At 37.7% G+C, this 20,000-nt stretch overlaps 1 protein-coding gene and 1 long non-coding RNA gene across 3 annotated transcripts in view; one reads left to right on the top strand and one right to left on the bottom strand.

The window, feature by feature from the left end:
- Pli (E3 ubiquitin-protein ligase pellino) overlaps window positions 1–20,000 on the top strand; it is a 106,491-nt gene that overhangs the window by 57,063 nt on the left and 29,428 nt on the right. The window contains exon 1 of one of the 2 annotated variants that reach the window (XM_067101501.1): window positions 11,180–11,388. The exons of the other annotated variant lie outside the window; for it this stretch is intronic. Within the exon in view, the coding sequence (XP_066957602.1) occupies window positions 11,375–11,388 (14 nt within the window). The 5' untranslated portion in view covers window positions 11,180–11,374. Of the gene's footprint in view, window positions 1–11,179; window positions 11,389–20,000 lie in introns of those variants that run through there. 2 annotated transcript variants of the gene reach the window in all.
- LOC136836967 (uncharacterized) overlaps window positions 7,729–20,000 on the bottom strand; it is an 82,575-nt gene continuing 70,303 nt past the window's right edge. Inside the window, exon 4 of the long non-coding RNA XR_010852518.1 lies at window positions 7,729–7,865. This is a non-coding gene — a long non-coding RNA (uncharacterized lncRNA). The remainder of the gene's footprint in view (window positions 7,866–20,000) is intronic.

Below are 20,000 nucleotides of genomic sequence, written 5' to 3'. Positions count from 1 at the left end.
TTTATAGAATTGTATTTCTATCTATGCTTTATTTTACTTGATTTAAAGACTAATTCCTTGTTTTTTCCTTCTCGGTTTGACATTGAGAGGGAGAGAAAAAAAAAGTGATTTGTAAAATATGTGGCCTTGTGAGAGTAATCGAAAGGAATTTTTTTTAGGCTATTTCATATTTTAATTTCCCTTTCATCTCCTTACTGTGGCACAGCCATTTAGAGATGTTATGAGGGTCACCTAAAGATCTTTCATTATTTGTTATAGTTTCATTTGTTCCTACAGAAGTGCATGCGATAAGTCAGTCAAAATTCATCAGGAAAATTTATATACTTTCAGAGATAGAAATCGTTGCATGTCAGTGTTATGCCTGCGCCAACTTTTGTCCTTTTATTCATTTTTTTTTTGCTTGCTTCAGGCGTTACATATACACAGATTCATGCGTTAGAAGTACACAGATACAGCATTTCGTTGAATTTGCCAACGCCAAGAAAGGAACCTATCTTCTACTATATTTCCTGAATTATTGGATTTACTAACTCCAAGAAAGGAACCTATCTTCTTCTATATTTCCTGAATTGTTGAATTTGCCAATTCCAAGAAAGGAATCTATCTTCTATATTTCCTGAATTACTGAATTTGCCAACTCCAAGAAAGGAACCTATCTTCTTTTATATTTCGTGAATTATTCAACCTCCTTGTTTTTAGAATAATGGGTTGTCTTTATCAGTATCACTTCCTAAGTGTTGTGTTTTTGTATATATATAATTACGGAGCAGGAAGTAAATTCCTGAGTTTCAAATTGCCAAAAATATCTTGAAAGTTTTATTTAGTAATGGTCAGTCTAGGTCTTTAAAATTATGTTAACAAGTTCATCTCACAAGTGAAACTTGAGTATTATTTGTTGTGGCCGTTACTTTTGACCACCATGGTATGTCAGAAGCCGTTTCCCCTCATTTGTGGGGCCGAGGGCATGTGGAAACTCTTCCCAAATCTCGTCGAAACAGTAAAGCAATATTTGTTAACCATCCTCTCAAGAGAGAGAGAGAGAGAGAGAGAGAGAGTTTCCATTTCTACTGCTTGGACTATTATTGAGAGAGTGAGTTTCCATTTTCCGTTCCTGCTGTGTGGACTTACTTACCTCTTTGAGAGAGAGAGAGAGAGAGAGAGAGAGAGAGAGAGAGAGAGAGAGAGAGAGAGCCTCTCTCTCTCTCTCTCTCTCTCTCTCTCTCTCTCTAAAGTCGACGGCGTGTTCCGAAAGGAAGCTGAGATTAGACCCTCAGTTTTGAGCTTTTGTCCTTAAGGTGTCGAGTTATGATCCTGTGTGAAGTGGTGGTACGCGATACTCTCCCCTTGTGGAATTTGCTTCCTAATGGGTGTTGTGGAGCCCTTCTGAATTCCTCCAGAGGCACGGGAGGTTGGGGGTGGGGAGGCGCATCGATGTTTGAGGAATGGGAGGAGGAGGTGCGGCTCATTCCGTGCTTTTGAAGTCTTGTGATATTTACCGGCTTTTGTGCATTATTGAGTTTTATAGTTTTGTGGGTGGGTCAAAACTAGTTCCACGTTTTCATAGTATGATTCTCTCTCTCTCTCTCTCTCTCTCTCTCTCTCTCTCTCTCTCTCTCTCTCTCTCTCTCTTCACGACCAATCAACAGGTGCACACATTCAGAAATGATTGTCACAATATTATGCCTCCTGAATGATGCATAATATTATGACACTGGTCCATGCTGTTATCCCAATGAAGGTCGCCAATCTAACTCGATTTGACAGGTGTTGCGTCATTGCTGTCAGTAACCAGTACAAAATATGACGATGCGATTCCCACGCCCATAGAGGGGCGAAGCCAGTCTGCAGGTAATCGAACACCACACAAAGTAATTCCCTTAACAGGTGAGGTGAGCTATCCTACGAATTTTGGGTGTGAGGTGGTGGGTGGGTTTTGGGGGCGGGCGTTCGTTGTAAAACAGATGTAGTTAGAGAACATTCAAGAAGGGGGTGGGGGGAGGAGAGGCAGGTAAATCTTAACTTTTATTAGCTCTGCTTACGATATTGGCTTTCTTAATTCATTAGCTTTTCTTAAGAAGCTGAGAAAGGGTCTTCATTTTTATCAGCGTAAAGATGTTTTGCGAGAGAGAGAGAGAGAGAGAGAGAGAGAGAGAGAGAGAGAGAGAGAGAGAGAGAGAGAGAGAGAGAGAGGAAGCTTATTCTCTTTCAATAGTAAGTTTACGGAGAATTTAGTCAGCTGTGCAACTCTTGGGCCAGAAACCTGCAGAGAGAGAGAGAGAGAGAGAGAGAGAGAGAGAGAGAGAGAGAGAGAGAGAGAGAGAGAGAGAGAGAGCTGAGAACTGTTAGGATTTTTGTCTGAAGTGATGTGGAAATCATTTTATACACTCAGTATAATTCCCTGGAGAGCAGTACCCTTCAAACCGGTTGACCCTCAAATTCCTAATCCCCGCTATATATGAGAATATGGCGCCTGACGTAGGCAACGAGAAGCCCCGCGGATTGCAATGTCCTAAGCAATAGCTTTAGTCAGACCCTTTGATTTTAGTCCCTTTAAAGGTACTGACGTCACCGAATTCACAACGGTGACGTCATATCCCTCGTGGTATTAAAACCCTTTTATTCTGCAGCGGCGATAGATTTAAAGATTACTTCAGAAAGCATGATGGATTGATTTAGGTGACTGGCTGTGATGTTACAGTAATAACTGACGCCTGAAATTGTATTTATATGTAGTTTTAAGTTACACATTCTTACAGGATACAGGGTGAAATTATGATTTCATTTCAAGTGATATTCACTGAATCCATGCATGCTTTGCAAATACTTTCTTGCTGCACAGTCACAAAAATGTATGCAGAAAGGAACAGTTAAGTCTGGAATAAAACCAGCTTCATGATTCGATTAACGTAAAGGTTTAAAGTAATGTTCTTAGGAAGTTCTGTAGACCTTATGTAGAAACAACGTAATTATATTCCGAAATGTAATTCTTGCGTAATGGTTTTTCCGGTGCGGAATTAAATAGATTTTGAGAACTGGTTAACATGTTCTGTTCCGTCGCCGGAAGTAGTCTGTCTCTCTCTCTCTCTCTCTCTCTCTCTCTCTCTCTCTCTCTCTCTTTCAACATGTTATCTGGCTATTGAGCATATGAAAACATGACTGCATTAGTGTTAAACTCCTTTCTTCATAGTGATAAGTACTATTTTAATAATATAAAAGCTCTCTCTCTCTCTCTCTCTCTCTCTCTCTCTCTCTCTCTCTCTCTCTCTCTCAACATATCGTCTGGCTATTGAGCATATGACAACAAGACTGTTTTAAACTCCTTTTTCATAGTGATAAGCACTATTAATAATAATAAAAGCTCTCTCTCTCTCTCTCTCTCTCTCTCTCTCTCTCTCTCTCTCTCTCTCTCTCTCTCTCTCCAGAGCTGTAAATCTCGCTGAAGATAGTGTAAACACTTTAATGGAGGAAGCCTTAGTCGATTATTCTATTTTTGGTCTTAGGAGGGCAACGCTTGATTTTGCATTCGACGACCGGCGCGATAACTCTTTCATATTGGCGCTTCGATGCGACTGTAGAGATGTTCTCGCTTTCTCTCTCGTCCTGTTATGAGATTTTAGCCAGTCATAGTGATGATAAATACTTTAAAGAATGGGCTACATGTATCTAAATGGTGCGGGTAGACTGAAGAAAAAATACAGTCTTTTATTATAGATGCTCTTCAGAATGGGGCCATATGTATCTAAATGATTCAGGTAGACAGAGGGGAAAATAAACAGCAGGAAATTATTATTATTATTATTATTATTGGAATCGAACAGGGGTCTCTCTCTCTCTCTCTCTCTCTCTCTCTCTCTCTCTCTCTCTCTCTCTCTCTCTCTATATATATATATATATATATATATATATATATATATATATATATATATATATATATATATATATATATATATATATATATATATATATATATATATATATATACACTGAGATCATTCTGGATTTCTTCATTTTAGTGACTAATGCGATTATTATTATTATTATTATTATTATTATTATTATTATTATTATTATTGTTATTATTATTATTATTATTATTATTATTATTATTATTATTGGTCAGACTGCTTTCGTTTTGTGCAAAATCAGTAATGCTCTTTCTTTTTTATTTTTTTTTAACCGGAATGGAGCATTCATCCTATGTTAAAGCTTTTTTTTTTTTTTTTTTTTTTAATTCGGACGTCGTCCTGGATTGAGCATGTAAACCTCCTTGAATTAATAATAATAATACGAACTCCCAGTCCTCTCCTATAGAAAACTAACCACGCTCAAACTCATGCGGAGTGTCCGCTGAGCTAAACTAAACATCCATCAGTCGACAGTTTCTATAATTAGGAGCTAATAGAAGCCCGTAATTGCTCGCTAATAGATGGGTTTGTCTGGTAGGATGGGCTTGCGCTGCATTCCTGAGCTGTTTAAGTTATCCTGACTTCCTCCTTGCCATGCCTTCCTGTGGAACCACACCCTCGAAGGACTCCTAGGAGCCAGACCTTTATACCCCCTCCCACACACTCCCGTCTCTCTCTCTCTCTCTCTCTCTCTCTCTCTCTCTCTCTCTCTCTCTCTCTCTCTCAAACACACACACAAAGTCATTGTTTAATGAGAAATTGGTGAAAATAATGAGGAGATAAACTCTCTCTCTCTCTCTCTCTCTCTCTCTCTCTCTCTCTCTCTCTCTCTCTCTCTCTCTCTCAGAGCAATTGGTGAAAATAATGACAAGAAATTCTTTCTCTCTCTCTCTCTCTCTCTCTCTCTCTCTCTCTCTCTCTCTCTCTCTCTCTCTCAGGCATTGGTTTGTTCTTTCTTAAACCCTTGCTGATGAATGCTTTTCAACTTCTGAGGGCACTTGGGGGACGAAGTTGATTTTTGAGGGGTATATTTTGTCTGAAATGATGCTTATGAAGCTGTGATTTTAAACTTCAGCTTTTTATCTTTCTTTCAACCGTTGCTGGATGGTTTTCAATGTCTGAGAGCACTTGGGGGATGAAGTTGGCTTGTGAAGGGTATATTTTGTGTGAAATGATGCTTATAAAGTTGTGATTTTAAACTTCAGATTTGTTATCAATTTTTGTAAGTCGTGTTGTAAAGTAGTCGTATAAACTTGTGTGGTTATTTATGGGATAAAGTTGATTTTCAAGAGATATTGTATATGAAACTATGCTTATGAAGTTGAAGTTTTAAACTTCATTTTTTTATCAGTTTTTGCAAGCCATGTTGTCAGGAGAGATATTTTATGAAATGATGCTGATGAAGTTGAGATTTTAAACTTCAATATTATCAATTTTCCTAAGTTATGAAGTAGTCGTTTTAATTCGAATGGGGCTATTGATGCATGGAGTCGTTCTTTGGACAATGTTACCATAGATTCTCGTCTAGAAAACACCCTGGGTCTGAAACCGAAATAGTACTGGAAATAATTCCTTGCATATCCTCTCAACATACAAATTTAGTTTGCCCTTTTCCCGTGACACCTTTGAGGAGTCAGTCCCCTCACTCAGACATTTTCATGACCCTACCGCCCTACGTGGGGGATTTTCACTCCCCCTCCTCTCTACGTCCCCAGATGGAGGAGGAGGAGGGAGGTAGGGGAAGGGAGGGAGGGAGGGAGAGTGAGGCAGTTAAACTTCCACCCCCAAAAACATTCTGTCTCCTCTATCACTCTGGCCCCTCTCTGCTTACTTCCGGTGGAATCGTGGAAGGGTTCGACAAAGATACGTTCCTGTGGATTTTCTCCTGTTATGAGATACACTGATTTCATTTATTTTAATGACAATTTTAGAGAAATACACTTATATTGTACTTATTTTAATGATCTACTTTTAGAGACACTGATTTTATTTATTAAAATGATTTAGATTTAGGTAAATACGTTGATTATATTTATCTTAATGATATAGTTTTAGTTGTTTGGCTGATAAGAGTTTCTCTCTCTCTCTCTCTCTCTCTCTCTCTCTCTCTCTCTCTCTCTCTCTCTCTCTCTCTCTCTCTCTCTCTCTCTCATATACTTTATTTGGTTGTACTTGATGTTTAGCCGTTACTAGTTTGAAGAGTATGATGAATTTTCACGAGATTTATTTACAAAATCCCAACATAAATGCACAAAATCCCAATTCGAGTAGCTAATCATTATTATGGCTTTTGATCTCGATAAAACCGTCAGTATCCTGAAGCCAAGCGTCCCTCAGACCTTGCAGGTATACCCACTTTGTGTTAGCGTTTTGTTTCTCTCTCTCTTGAGTAAAATAACATTTGTTCATACGTACAGGGAACATATATTCAGATCTTTCAATCATTTCATTTGAACATAATTCCCCTTCTTAATGTTTAGATCGAAACCTGACATAACAAAAGGACGCACAGCAATATACAAAGCGTGATGATAAACAGAGGGAGGTTAGTGAAGCCTTATAATAACGTTATTGGGTTTACAGAGGACACTGATACGTCGGTTTATATTCACGTGCCTCGCTATATTGGCTCTCTGGCCTTATTGTGACTTTGCTGCTGCTGATTCCACCAGATTATACAGGTGTGTACACAAGGCCAGGTTCTAGTCGAGTTTTAAAAGTCACATTCCCAGGAAAAACTCACAATAATTACACACACACACACCCACACATATATGATAGAAATAATCAACGCACAATCACATGTGGAACAGAAATAAGTTTCTGACTCACACATATGTACTTTCATATATATATAGTGTGTGTGTGTATGTATGTATATTTATTTATCGATTATTTATTTAAAAATCCTATCGCTACTTGCCTTTGTTCCGTCATCCTTCTAGAAGTAAAATACAGTATCGTTACCATCATCATATTTTATATTGGTAATACCCTTTTATCAAGTAAAGTTTCTTACAAAGACAGGTAATTCATGCTCATTCAGCTTTTTGCAGTCATTTTTAATGTTTCTTATCAGTTCTTCTTTTATTTCTGCAGCGGAAATATTAAAGTATTTTTACCAAATGAAATTGGTAGCCGGAAGTCTTCTGTGGGGAAAGATTAAAAACAAAAATCTGGTTGGTTAAATATATTTTAATTCTCCGCTGATTGGTTGTAGCGTAGTCCAGGGGGAAGATGTTGTGTTGGGGGTGGGGGTTATTGCTCATAATTACCACGATAAAATTACGAACGGCTCTTGTAACGTTGGATTTTTCAGTTCCGTGTGGTTCCATGGGCCAGTTGGGTTCGTGTTAGAACTCCTGCCGAATCTCTTGTGATAGAACCGTAGGAGAGCAGTGCCGTCAGTGCACCTCACGCGGTGCACTGTAGGTGTAACTTGAGGTTCTTTGCAGCGTCCCTTCGACCCCCTGCTGCAGCCCTCTTCATTCATTTTGATTATACATCCATTATTAACCTCTTGGTATCCATCCACCTTCTCCTGACAGTTGTTTTATAGTGCAACTGCGAGGTTTTCCTCCGGTTGCACCTTTCAAACCTTTTTACTTTCAATTTCCGTTTCAGCACTGAATGACCTCATAGGTCCCAGCGCTTGGCCTTTGGCCTAAATTCTGTATTCCTTCCTCCCTATCTTGTAATAGTTACAAGTCTTCTAATCTATTTAACCCTGTCGCATTCTGGCAGTGTTCAAGGCGTTTCAAGTCCTAAGGCTGATCTGTCGTCTAGTGGCTCTGGAGCCGAGTTAGCCCCCATGCTGGTGAATAGACAGACCCTTTCCCGGATTTGGCAGAAGGTCCTTCAAGACTCTAGAGTTGGGCGAAGTTGTCACACCGAAATGGAGATGAGAAGGTCCTCGAATTCGGCAGTGCTTCTTAGTGATGTCATCTAACAGCTTTCTTGCTGTAGCGAAAAAAAAAAATTAAGAAGCATTGAAAAGGCTTTGGAGAAGTTGGATGGATTAAAATAAGTAGTCATTATTATTATTATTATTATTATTATTATTATTATTATTATTATTATTATTATTAAAGTAAAATCCACTGCGGAATTAAAACCCCCTAAGACATGAACTGTGTGCTAAGCAGTCTCTCCACAGCTGCCAGCTGTATAATTTTTAACAAAGGCTTTTGTATTACATTACAAACCCACAGTTGTCGATCTTATTCTCCGCAGAGTATTTGCGGTATTGTGAACATCATTAGTATTAGTGTTAGTAATATTAGTAGTGATAGTAATAGCAATAGTAAAGAGGCTTATAGCAGATGTTTAATTAACCCAACAATCAAAACATGAATTTAAAATGCGACACATACCGTGACGTCTGTAAATGTGTGGGAGGAATTAAGCCACTGAAGCACGTCGCTTTAAACTGGCATTTCGAAGGAAATGCTGAGTAGTTACGCTAATGACAGAGGTAGTTGACGCAAATGCCGAATACTCAGGCTTAAGTCCTCACTTTGCATTACCCCCCCCCCCCCACAGTGGGTGTGACTGACGCCTTAGAGACAGCGCCGTGGTGTTGACTAGGAAAGAAATTCTTTTCAATTCTTTTTTATATTGCTGTTTTTTCCTTTATTTTATCCGTGCGTCACTTTATATTATATTTTTTAACGTTTTTATTTTGCACAATAATGTTGTATATATTTATTCTTTCTTTAAAATATAATTTTATTATTTGTCCTGTGAAGGTTACCCCAGTGCCATTCAATTTAGATTATTTTATGTTATAAAAAAATGTAATTCTTATACAATTCTATATCTAAATGTTGTGTTACTCAGCTTGGAAGTTTTTTACTTTTAATATTTTCTATAAATAACCAAGGTTGTTATAGTTGTGAAAATTTGGTGTACAATCTTTATTCCTATCGTGCTTTTGCCATTTTTTTCATCCTCTGAGGAAACACACTTCAGCAAGAGAGTGAATCCAAACAAACCACGCCCTTACGAATTCCTTCGACATGACTGATTGGAATGGGCTGTGGGCGTGAAGGTAGAGAGAGAGAGAGAGAGAGAGAGAGAGAGAGAGAGAGAGAGAGAGAGAGAGAGAGAGAGAGAGAGAGAGAGTTCTTTTTAATTTTCCATTTTCGTAGAACAAGAAAATATGAAGACATTCATTGTGATATTTGAATACTGATTTATTGTTGTATATTAAATTATCAAGTGGAATAATCAAATTTAGATTATCGTCATCCATAAAACATTTGAACCTTATTATTTATTTTTACTTCACATTTATCCTCATCATTATTTTTTAATAAAATGAAAGGTATTAGGATTGTAATTTTCATTATCACTATTTCAGTGCGGATGGGCAATCTAGTTGTTCTTATCTAGTTTTATATATATATATATATATATATATATATATATATATATATATATATATATATATATATATATATATATATTTCTCTATATTTTATTTATATTCCTCAACAAACTTTTTTAATTTTACAGTACATTAACTTTTTACTGATTTATTTATATTAATGAGCTTTCCTCGTATGTCGTATTTCCCATAATGTTGGATTCGGATCTTTGGAAGTTGATTTCGTCAAATTATTGTCCTTTCATAATAATAATAATAATATATATTACTTTGATCGTCGGAGTAAGAATAACTAATCAGTTAATGAGTTGCTATTAATAGTAAACTGTAAGTTAATTTAAGAAGGAATTAACAATGACTTAAGAGGGGTTAGTTCAATCAATATCAGTAACAACACGAGTTAAATCACGCAGACTGGAACCTGTGCCCGTTGTGCAGTGAGAGAGAGAGAGAGAGAGAGACTCTTTCGTTATAAGAGTCCTTTGTTTTCTTGACCCGATATTGATTTCGACCTGGTTTTGTCACTGTGTGGTTTTCAGACTTCGCGTAGCTTTTTTTTTTTTATTACCTCCTGTCAGCAGGTTCCGATGTTCATGCGCTGCGTGAGCTTGCGCGCTTGCCCGCGTGTTTGTGCGTGTTGGGTATGTGTGTGGTTTGTGTTTGTGTATATGTGGGTGTGCGTGTGGATGTGAATTGATTCTTAAGGTATGTATGTGTGTACTGTACAAATATATACAGTAGTGTGTGTATATATATATATATATATATATATATATATATATATATATATATATATATATATATATATATATACAAAATTAAGAAGTAAAGTGTGTGTGCATTTAATCTTACCTATGACATTTAATCTTTAATCTTAGCTGTTTTCAAGTGTATACCGTGTACCAAATTTGTAAATGTCATGTCAAGCTATGTCTTATAATACTGACATTCTAAAGTGAAAATGTAATCATATAAGACTTGCTTAGTTAAACTTATTGCTTAAACGTACACTTCATTGTCGATAAGTGAAATATAATTGTGAATCCCTAATATATAAATATATATATATATTTAATCGATTGATATGCATCAACAGCGAGACTTATATAGGATCAGTGGTGTGAGCAGGGATGCGAAGACAAGCGATGCAGAACACAGCCTAACCGCCGACCAAATTAAAAAGTAGGAAACGAAAACCGCCATGCAACGTGATCGTTATGCCAAGACTCAGTTTCTCGAAGACTGGTTATAGCGGAGAAGGAGGAGGAGGAGGCGGAGGCGGAGGAACAACCTCGGTTGTGTGATGAGGCGCGCGTGCTTGCAGTAAGTGCGTGTCGAGTGCCTATTGACGCACGCTTTTTAGGCGTAGGAGTGCCACCATGGACGACTATTATCCTGCAAGTGCCTTAAGTTGTCCGCGGCGGCATTGGAGAAGTGAGAACCCCTCGCAGTGAGAGTGACTCCGATGAGAAAGAGTGCCTTTTTCGAGGGCGACTTCGGCGTCGAGGTTGATCCCGCAGAAGGAGGAGGAGGAGGAGGAGGTGGAGGGGGAGAGCAAGTGGTGGTCTTGGTGATGCTGTTTTGATCCTCTGCTGAAGGATTACCTGGAGGAGGAGGAGGTTGTTGGAGGAAGGAAAGTGTCGGTTGGAGGAGGAGGAGGAAGTGGTTTCGAGACGCCACGCCTGCCTGTCTAGCTCCGCCGAGGACTTGTCAAATGTCTCTCTCTCATCCTTGTATCCTGTCTTCGTTGAGGGCTTGACGGCTTGTTCTGTCAACTGTCAGGTCTGCAAGTGGCCCGACTGTTCAGCGGAGGAGTAAGAGAGAGAGAGAGAAAAAAAAAAAGATTCTTATAAACTGTCAGGATTACGCAACCTCTAATTGTTCAACAGAAAAAAATAAAAAAGTTCCCTGTCAACTGTCAAAATAGTCGTGTCAGTTGGTTCAGCAGGGGAGAAAAACAAAACAAAGAAAAACACACAGCACTTCACCCCGTCCAACTGTTCAACAAGATTATTTTGGGCCAACTTTGTTGTTATTCATCCAGGTGTATTGGCACACCTGAAGGCCACTCGTTGCACTCATGGTGCTAAACAGGTGAGTAAAATGCCTGAAGGGTTTGGATTTTCATAGAGAATGCTAATTGTTGAGGATATTCTTTTATATTTTTTGTTAATAGGTAATTTCCCATTTGGAGATTTTTTTTAACTTGCCGTTAAAGTTTTCAGACTAAATTTTTAATTTGAGTACTATGTTTTATGATTGTGAACTATAAATTTTCCAAGACTTCTTATGAATATGTAGTATGCAGTGTTATGTATGTTATTGTATTTCATACAACTTATAGTCAGGATATATATATATATATATATATATATATATATATATATATATATATATATATATATATATATATATATATATATATATATTATAGATGAACGTTTTCATTTAAAAAGTATTTTTCACTTCACCATTCATGATATTTTATGCGAGATTTAACCTACCGTGCATTCATAAGATATGAATGTAAGTATTTAATACGTAGTTATACTGAAGTCTTGAATGGGAATTATTTTCCGATTGTAATATGTAGGATTGTGTTTAAGATTGTGCTGTTCTACACACACACACACACACACACACACACACACACACACACACACACACACACACACACACACACACACACAAAGACTGTGCTGTCCTACACACACACACACACACACACACAGTAACAACAATATGTTGTGTCCATCGATGTTCTTGCTATCCTCGACGCTAAGCAGCATTCAGTCTGATCAGCATTTGGATTGGTAACCACTGGCACATGAGCCCCTGACTATTTGCATCCTCAGTAAGGAGAAGAGGCTTAAAGTAACACGTTTTAATATGAAACTGAGGTCCTGAATGCTTGTATTCATTCTTTTGAGATTTCTGTCTGAGAGTCATCCTGGTAGGTGTCTTGGTCTGGTATTTTCACGCAGAAAGGTCCATTATCTTACGACAGGTCTGTGACCACGTGGTATGTCTACAGTACCATGTCTGCAATACCATGGCTGTAGGTTTCTGAATCAGCGTCCCTTTCTTTGTGATAGATTTTGTACCTATCTTAGGTTTTTTCTTTTATTTCATTGTTACAGTCTTCTGTTATAGATTTTGTATCTGTCCTGCGTTTTTTCTTTTTTTCATTTCAGCCTTATTATAGCCTCCTTTCCGTAGGTTTACACGTATGTTGTTGTTTTATTGCAGATGTTCTCGGTTTCCAAGCTTTGTAATCTGTCCTTGTTTTCAGTTTGTCCTAAGTTTTCACGTTGCAGCTTTCTCTCCGGCTTTATACCTCAAGTCTCTGTCGTAGTTTCCTTTTTCTTGAAAATTACAAATCCATCATGTAGAAACAAGAAGAGGAGAACGTTTGATTTGAAACATTTGAAATCTTTGATTCGTTGTATGTGGGAGGTTGTTATAACCATAGAAGTGGTACCACGACACAAAAGGAAAACGTTGCTCCTTGGCATAGCTGGAAATCCTCCAAGCGTTCAAGGACATACCCTGAGCTCCCTCAGCATTTCAACAGTCCTCCCTGATGGTAGGCGAACTAATATTCCGTGTAGACACAATGGCTCCTATACGGAATATTAATAGACGTGGACCGTACGATTTTCCGAGAAGAACTTATTCTTCAGGAATAGGAATATCCTGTTACTCTTCACTGTTGCTCATGATAGTTTCAAGAATAGCAGTAAGGTTAGGTGAAATGTAGGTTCGTAATTGTAATCTTGACCTGTTGGCAGGTGGGAGAGAGTGACATTTTTAATATTCTTCCTTGCATTGTGTGTTGCTTTTGTCTAAGAAAAACTACCAGTTAGGTAGAATTCAGTTTCATGTTATGATGGTGGAATTATGAAAGAGAGAGTGAGAGAGAAAATCAGTAATGTCAACGGTATTATCTTCAGAATTGCGAAACATATAGAGTTAATCTATTGTCAAGCATTTATAGTATACACTTGGTAAAGTTCAAGGTTGACAAATTGATTCGCAGAAAAGAAATGGAGCTGAATTTATGCTGCATCCAGTGCTTTCTCTCCGCATTATGAAGAAAAGGCTCGTAGGGCCTTATACCAGACCCTACCAAATCATTCAGTAACACGAAGGAGGTGGAACAGGAAATTCTAGCCCCATCCAAGACGAAATATGATCTGTGTAGTAATGAAGTTACGTTTTATGAATCATTGTGGGATATGCTTTCTTTTGACACGAGCTACTATAAAAACCATGGCTGGAGATCTGACGTTCATTTCAGGGGCTGTGGTTTACCTGGGGATTAATATCAACATTTTATTGTTTGATAATGCATTTAGATAAATTTTTCGGAATTCAAAACAATGAAAAGATGTCCGTAGCGTTCAAGGATATACAAAAACTTGTGGGGCATTTCAATAGCCCACACGGTTCCTAATCAAACAATGACGTCCACCCCGGATATTGATAAAATAAGAGATGATAATATCATCGTGTTCTTCATAGCATGTGGCTCATGTTAATTTTGAGAATGATAATAGGCTAGATAAAATTGATACGCATTTCGTGGTACGAGAGAGAGAGAGAGAGAGAAATTAATATATTAGTATCGTAGCCTTTAATGGATTTTGTCCGTGAGTGTTTTAGGAATGATAATTGGTTAGTTGAAATTCAAGTGAGGTGTCATGATGATTCATCTACTGGGAATAGCGATGAATAGGATAAGAAGGAAAAGGGTAAAGATTGAAATAAATGATGCAGTTTCTGATGAATTGTGCCACACTGTGGGATGAGGATTACCTCGTCGAGGCCCGCTTGGTCTAGTAATTCACTGCTTAGGTCAACACAGGTTTTCTGGATTTTCAAGCTAATGTTTCTATTAGTTAGTTTTCGGAAATGTGAACTAATTCTCAACTGATTGCTTCACAAAAACCAAGGTTGATATACAGACGGGAAAATGTTATCCTTTTAGGGCTTTTTGCCAAAAAGTTTCACTTGGTATTTTGAGGGAACGTGACTAGTTTAAATTAGATAGAACAGGAAATTCTTGACTAATAATGATGATGAAATGCAGTGCGAATGGTCTACAAAATCTGTTTTACGAGGTGGTCATTCTGTAGAAACCATATACTTAGATTAAGGAATTGGTCATTGGCATCATTTACCCTACATTCTCAATACCCTCTCTATCAGTTCTTCACATGCTCTTTCAAAGTCCAAGTTTCACACATGAAGCTGTGTCATTACCTTGAAAACTTGCTTGACTTTCATGCCAGACACCTGCTCCACATACCCGCTTTCTTGTTGAAGCACTCACCGTTCTTCCCTTGTTCGTCATCTTGTCATCTTGCATTCCTAATGACACTCCTACCATAAATCATCCTGGTATACTAGGTAATGTTATGCTTCTGTAATTCTTAGTCTTCTCTGTCACCATTACCTATATACAGAAGATTAGTCATTCCTCTCGCTCATTCATTTAGAGCCTTTCTCTCGTCCAGACGTACCTCACGACCCCCAGTCAACCACTCAGTCACTCTGGCATCAGTTTCTCACTCTCAGTCCCGTCAAATCCTGGGTCTTTCCATTCCTCAAACCTCTGTAACTCCCCGTCCTAAGTTCACAAGTCATTTCCAGAGCCACGTCTCAGGATTATATTAACCCTTTCCACCCTTGTGTTATGCAGCTCAGGATATCTTCTGTCTCCCACAATCAGGGGGATCTTTCAAGCTCTCACTCCGTCGAACCATGACTGCATTCGCTTCAGGCAGCTTCTCCTCATTTGCATCTTTTAAAGTCCATTTTGGGCATTCACACACACACACACACACATCTGAGTTCATTCTCAGAGTGGTATTGGTTTTTTCAAATTCATTTTACATCTTCTGGCCGTAGTACTGAATGTAGTAGGGGCCCGATGGACTGACGAATGTTGCTATGGAGAGAGAGAGAGAGAGAGAGAGAGAGAGAGAGAGAGAGAGAGAGAGAGAGGGGGGGATATCATGTGTTCGATCAGGGCTCCGTCAAATTAGTAACATTTGATTAACACATTCTCTCTCTCTCTCTCTCTCTCTCTCTCTCTCTCTCTCTCTCTCTCTTTTACATTCAGTAATATTACCCGACACAGCCTTTCACATTAAACTTCCCCCCCCTTAAATATAGTTCCTTATTCCCGTCCCCCTCTCTGTCTTAACGGATGTGAAACATGATTCCTGTGGGTCTTACTTTGTCGCCAGCTCTCTCTCTCTCTCTCTCTCTCTCTGTCTCTGTCTCTCTCAACCGGGGAAAATTAGGATGAAAATTCAACTTGTTCGTCAAGCATGCGACCTTGAACCACGAATGATCGCACTATACCTCTTAAGAATGGTGTAAGGATCCTTTGTATTATTATTATTATTATTATTATTATTATTATTATTATTATTATTATTAGTATTATTATTTATTATTGTATTCAGGAGGTGAACACTATTCATACGGAACAAGCCCACCATAGGGGTATTAACGAGAAATTCAAGCTTCCAAAGAATAATATGGTGTTCATCAGAAAGAAGTAACAGCAGGCAATAGGAAATACTGATAGAAGAGATCACATATTAAACAAACTAACAAATCAATCAATATATATATATATATATATATATATATATATATATATATATATAAATTTTAGTAAATTATAGAAATAGAAGAATTATCTTAGGGTAGTAATGCTTTGCATCTTATATATATAATTTATATATTCCAAAATTATAGAAATAGAAGAATTGTCTTAGAGTAGTAATGCATTGCATCTTCGCATGAATTTTAGTTCCAATTGCGCGACATTCTCACGCACATACAAAAAAAGTTAAGTTCTATAAATTTCTTATTAAGGATTAATGTGAGTGCTATGGTTATGTACAAAAATTGGTATTGGATATTTTAAGAACCAGGCCATATTGATTTTAAATGCACTCAAAATACCCCTCTCTCTCTCTCTCTCTCTCTCTCTCTCTCTCTCTCTCTCTCTCTCTCTCTCTCTCACACTGCTTTCAGTAACTACAATACGTAAGATCTAATTCAGCACAAAGGAAAACCCTCAACAAGAGCAAATCTTTTAAAGTCTTAGTCAAAGTACCGCATTGATTGGTTACAAGTAATCCTCCCATAAGCCACCATTTAACAGATGTTTAAGCTGTCGGTGTTGGAGAACACTTTGTAAACGAATATTCGGTCACAACCCCACTTTAAAAAAAAAAAAAAAATATATATATATATATATATATATATATATATATATATATATATATATATATATATATATATATACATACACACACACACACACACACACACACACACACACACACACACACACACACACACACACACACACACACACAAATAAATCCAGTACAACCTTTCGTAATGTCAACAAAGTTTGCTGGGGTCTTTAGTCGTGGTAAAGAAATTTTATTTTGCACTAAAATTCTTCACCAGTGATATGGTGTTAAAGGAATCAAAGTTGCAAAATAAAAAAAAATTAAAGGAATCAAATTTGTAAACTAAAAAAAAAAAAGTCACGTTTAAAATCCATGTCAGTTATTCTTCTTCGCTGACCTAAAACCTATCGCCGTAAAATTCGGCCTGACATTGAGGTCATGCAGCTTGATATCGAGGTCACCTCTTGTGCAGAAAACTTACAAAAGAGTATGTATGCATATATGGGTGTTTGTGTGTATATACAGTATATATACACATATATGCAACACAATTTTCATATGCAATATTATATATATATAATATATATATATACAGTATATATATTTTTATAATATATACACATCTATACATACTCTTTTTGTAAGTTTTCTGCGCTGGTACTTATCCACGCTTCGAAAGTTGAGAGTTTGACTGAGACTTTGGGTGACAGAGCAACCTTCCGATAAGAGGTGACCTCGATATCAGGCCGTATGACCTCAGTGCCAGGCCGAATTTTATGGCCTTCGGTTTTAGGTCAGCTAAGAAGAATAACTGACATGGATTTTAAAAGCGACTTTTCTTTTTATTTTACAACTTTTATTCCTTTAACACCACATCACTGGTAAAGAAATTTGGGATGTAAATACTAACTCTCATACACACCCACCCCCATTGTTCATTCATTCAGATTAACTTCTATTTTCTGATGGATAGAAGCTTAAATTTGGTAGGGAAGTTAAGCCCTCCCATTGTTCATTCAGGTCTCTTATCCTCCCCCTCCCTCCCTCCTATTCATCCCTCTTCCAGACCCTCCATTCCTAGACATTTGGGGGAGGTTGTCTCTTGTTTCATGACTCTGCACTGCGGTAGTTCTATTCCAGAGTTTGTGTGTATGTGTGCGTGCGTGTGAAGAGAGAGAGAGAGAGAGAGAGAGAGAGAGAGAGAGAGAGATTCTCATGAGGTCTGAAGAGCAATTTTTTTTTCCATCGAAACTTATCTTTTAATAAAATATTTTCATTTCGTGAGAGAGAGAGAGAGAGAGAGAGAGAGAGAGAGAGAGAGAGAGAGAGAGAGAGAGAGAGAGAGATTGTTGAACCGACATTGATTTCCACTTTCTTTTACTGGAATTTACTGCCGGCATAAAATACAGGTTAATTTGTGCGTGGGTGGGAAAAAGAGAAATATTCCTGTGAATTATACAGAGAGAGAGAGAGAGAGAGAGAGAGAGAGAGAGAGAGAGAGAGAGAGGAGGGGGCGGACTCTCTCGGGTTCAACGTGTTCATGTCCGCATGTTTAGGTGGGTCCTGTGCATGGCAAAAGATTTTATTAAAGAGGCGCACTTGGCCGATTTCGGCACTGGGGGTGAGGTGTGGAAGGTCGTGCATAGAATCTGACGTCATAGGAATATTTGTTTATTTACGACGTCATAATGATTTTTCACCGTTCGAGTCATATCTGAAGATTTGTGGATGTGATTGCCTTTGTTTTTGGTGGTATTCCCCATGCTAATGTTTGTGTGAATTAACACTTTTAGTGATTAACTAGTGATCATAATTGTTGGGAAGTGTCTTCAAAACGTCATAAAGAAGGTATATGTCATAAATAAATAAATGTTTTAAATGAAATTTGTAGAATATTTTTGCTTGCTCTAGAACAGTTGCCGGATATTATGAGACGCAATTTATTTATACTTTCCTTTTTTCATTAGTTGTAGCGAATTTAATATGGTTTTTACCATACTCATGTTTCTATGAGTCTTTCATTTCACAGACACTTTTTGAAACAAAAATTAAGATATTACACACACACACAAACACACACACACACACACACACACACACACACACACACACACACAAACTTTGCTTATGTTATAGGTGTTCATGGAAGGAATTTGGAAATGTATTTGAAATTATTTATAGTATTATGAATGTACCTATATATATATATATATATATATATATATATATATATATATATATATATATATATATATATATATATATATATATATATATATATATATATATATATATATATATATATATATATATATATAATTTTGTGCGTGCGTGCGCGTGCGTGGATAGATAAATATAGTGAGCGAGAGAGATTACGAGATTACTTGAGGATTGGCTCCACCCACCGGGCGGCTTCTGAAGGGAGGGGGTGGGGGGAGAATTACCTCGTCAGTAGGAAATGTTGTATTCTGAACTCCAGTGAAATTCAGGGGATATACAGACAATAAGACACGATGAAAATATTCCTACAACTGTCAGTCCACCTCCGGAGAATGCTAATAATAACGGCAAACAAAGTGATTCAGTTGCCAAACATTACGAAGTAACTTGTTATCCTGATCACCTAGCCTACTGCCAAGGTGATCTTCATTATAGACCTTTTGATGAATCACATTATACGAGAGGCTGATGACCCTGGCACTCCCAGAGAATGTACAATACGTTACGACATGCTTCAGGAGCTGTGGAAGAATCTCACAGCGTATTGGACGATAAATTAGCCAGAAAATACCTCAATTAGAAAGTCAAGACGTGGATACGGGCCGGTAAAATGTGGCCTATATTGATGGTGACATGGCAAATTCTATATGTATGATCAAAGTAATGTTTGGCTTTTTACCTCTTTTGATCAGAAATGGCGCCTTGTAGAATCAGCATTTGTTCAAAGAAATGGTAATGACCAATATTTGCTTGGAGTATAGATGCACAAATCTCACATTTAACAGATTATACTCTTAGAATTTATTTGGCATTTTGCTATTGCCATGCTGAGGGATTGTGTGTCTGCCGAACATCACCTGGACCTCAGGAACTCAGAGCATAGGACACTTAAAAGAGTTCATTAACAAGCATCACTGAATTGTGAAAGATGACCTCCCAAATTCCTGCCGTTGTGAATGCTGTATAAGAATTGCGTTTTTGTTTGGTGTTCCTCTCTATACAGAAAGCATGAGAAAGTACCATTAAAAATCGTCACCATAAAATTATTAGTATTAATATGAACACACAGTATTCTTTTTGGGGGTTGGGGGGGGGGCGGTTGCGCTCCAGAAGCTTTTAGAAACCTTCAGGTTCTCGTTAGGATGAAGTCGCTAGCCCATTTGCATCCTCCGCCCTCGTTGTGACCCACCACACTCCACTAATTACCAGAAGTCCAATTTCGCTGCTCAAGTCAGCAAAGGCCCACTAACTCTCTCTCTCTCT

Source organism: Macrobrachium rosenbergii, chromosome 57 (genome assembly GCF_040412425.1).
Source record: "Macrobrachium rosenbergii isolate ZJJX-2024 chromosome 57, ASM4041242v1, whole genome shotgun sequence".
NCBI lineage: Eukaryota > Metazoa > Arthropoda > Malacostraca > Decapoda > Palaemonidae > Macrobrachium > Macrobrachium rosenbergii.
This window is presented reverse-complemented; position numbering and strand designations above follow the sequence as displayed.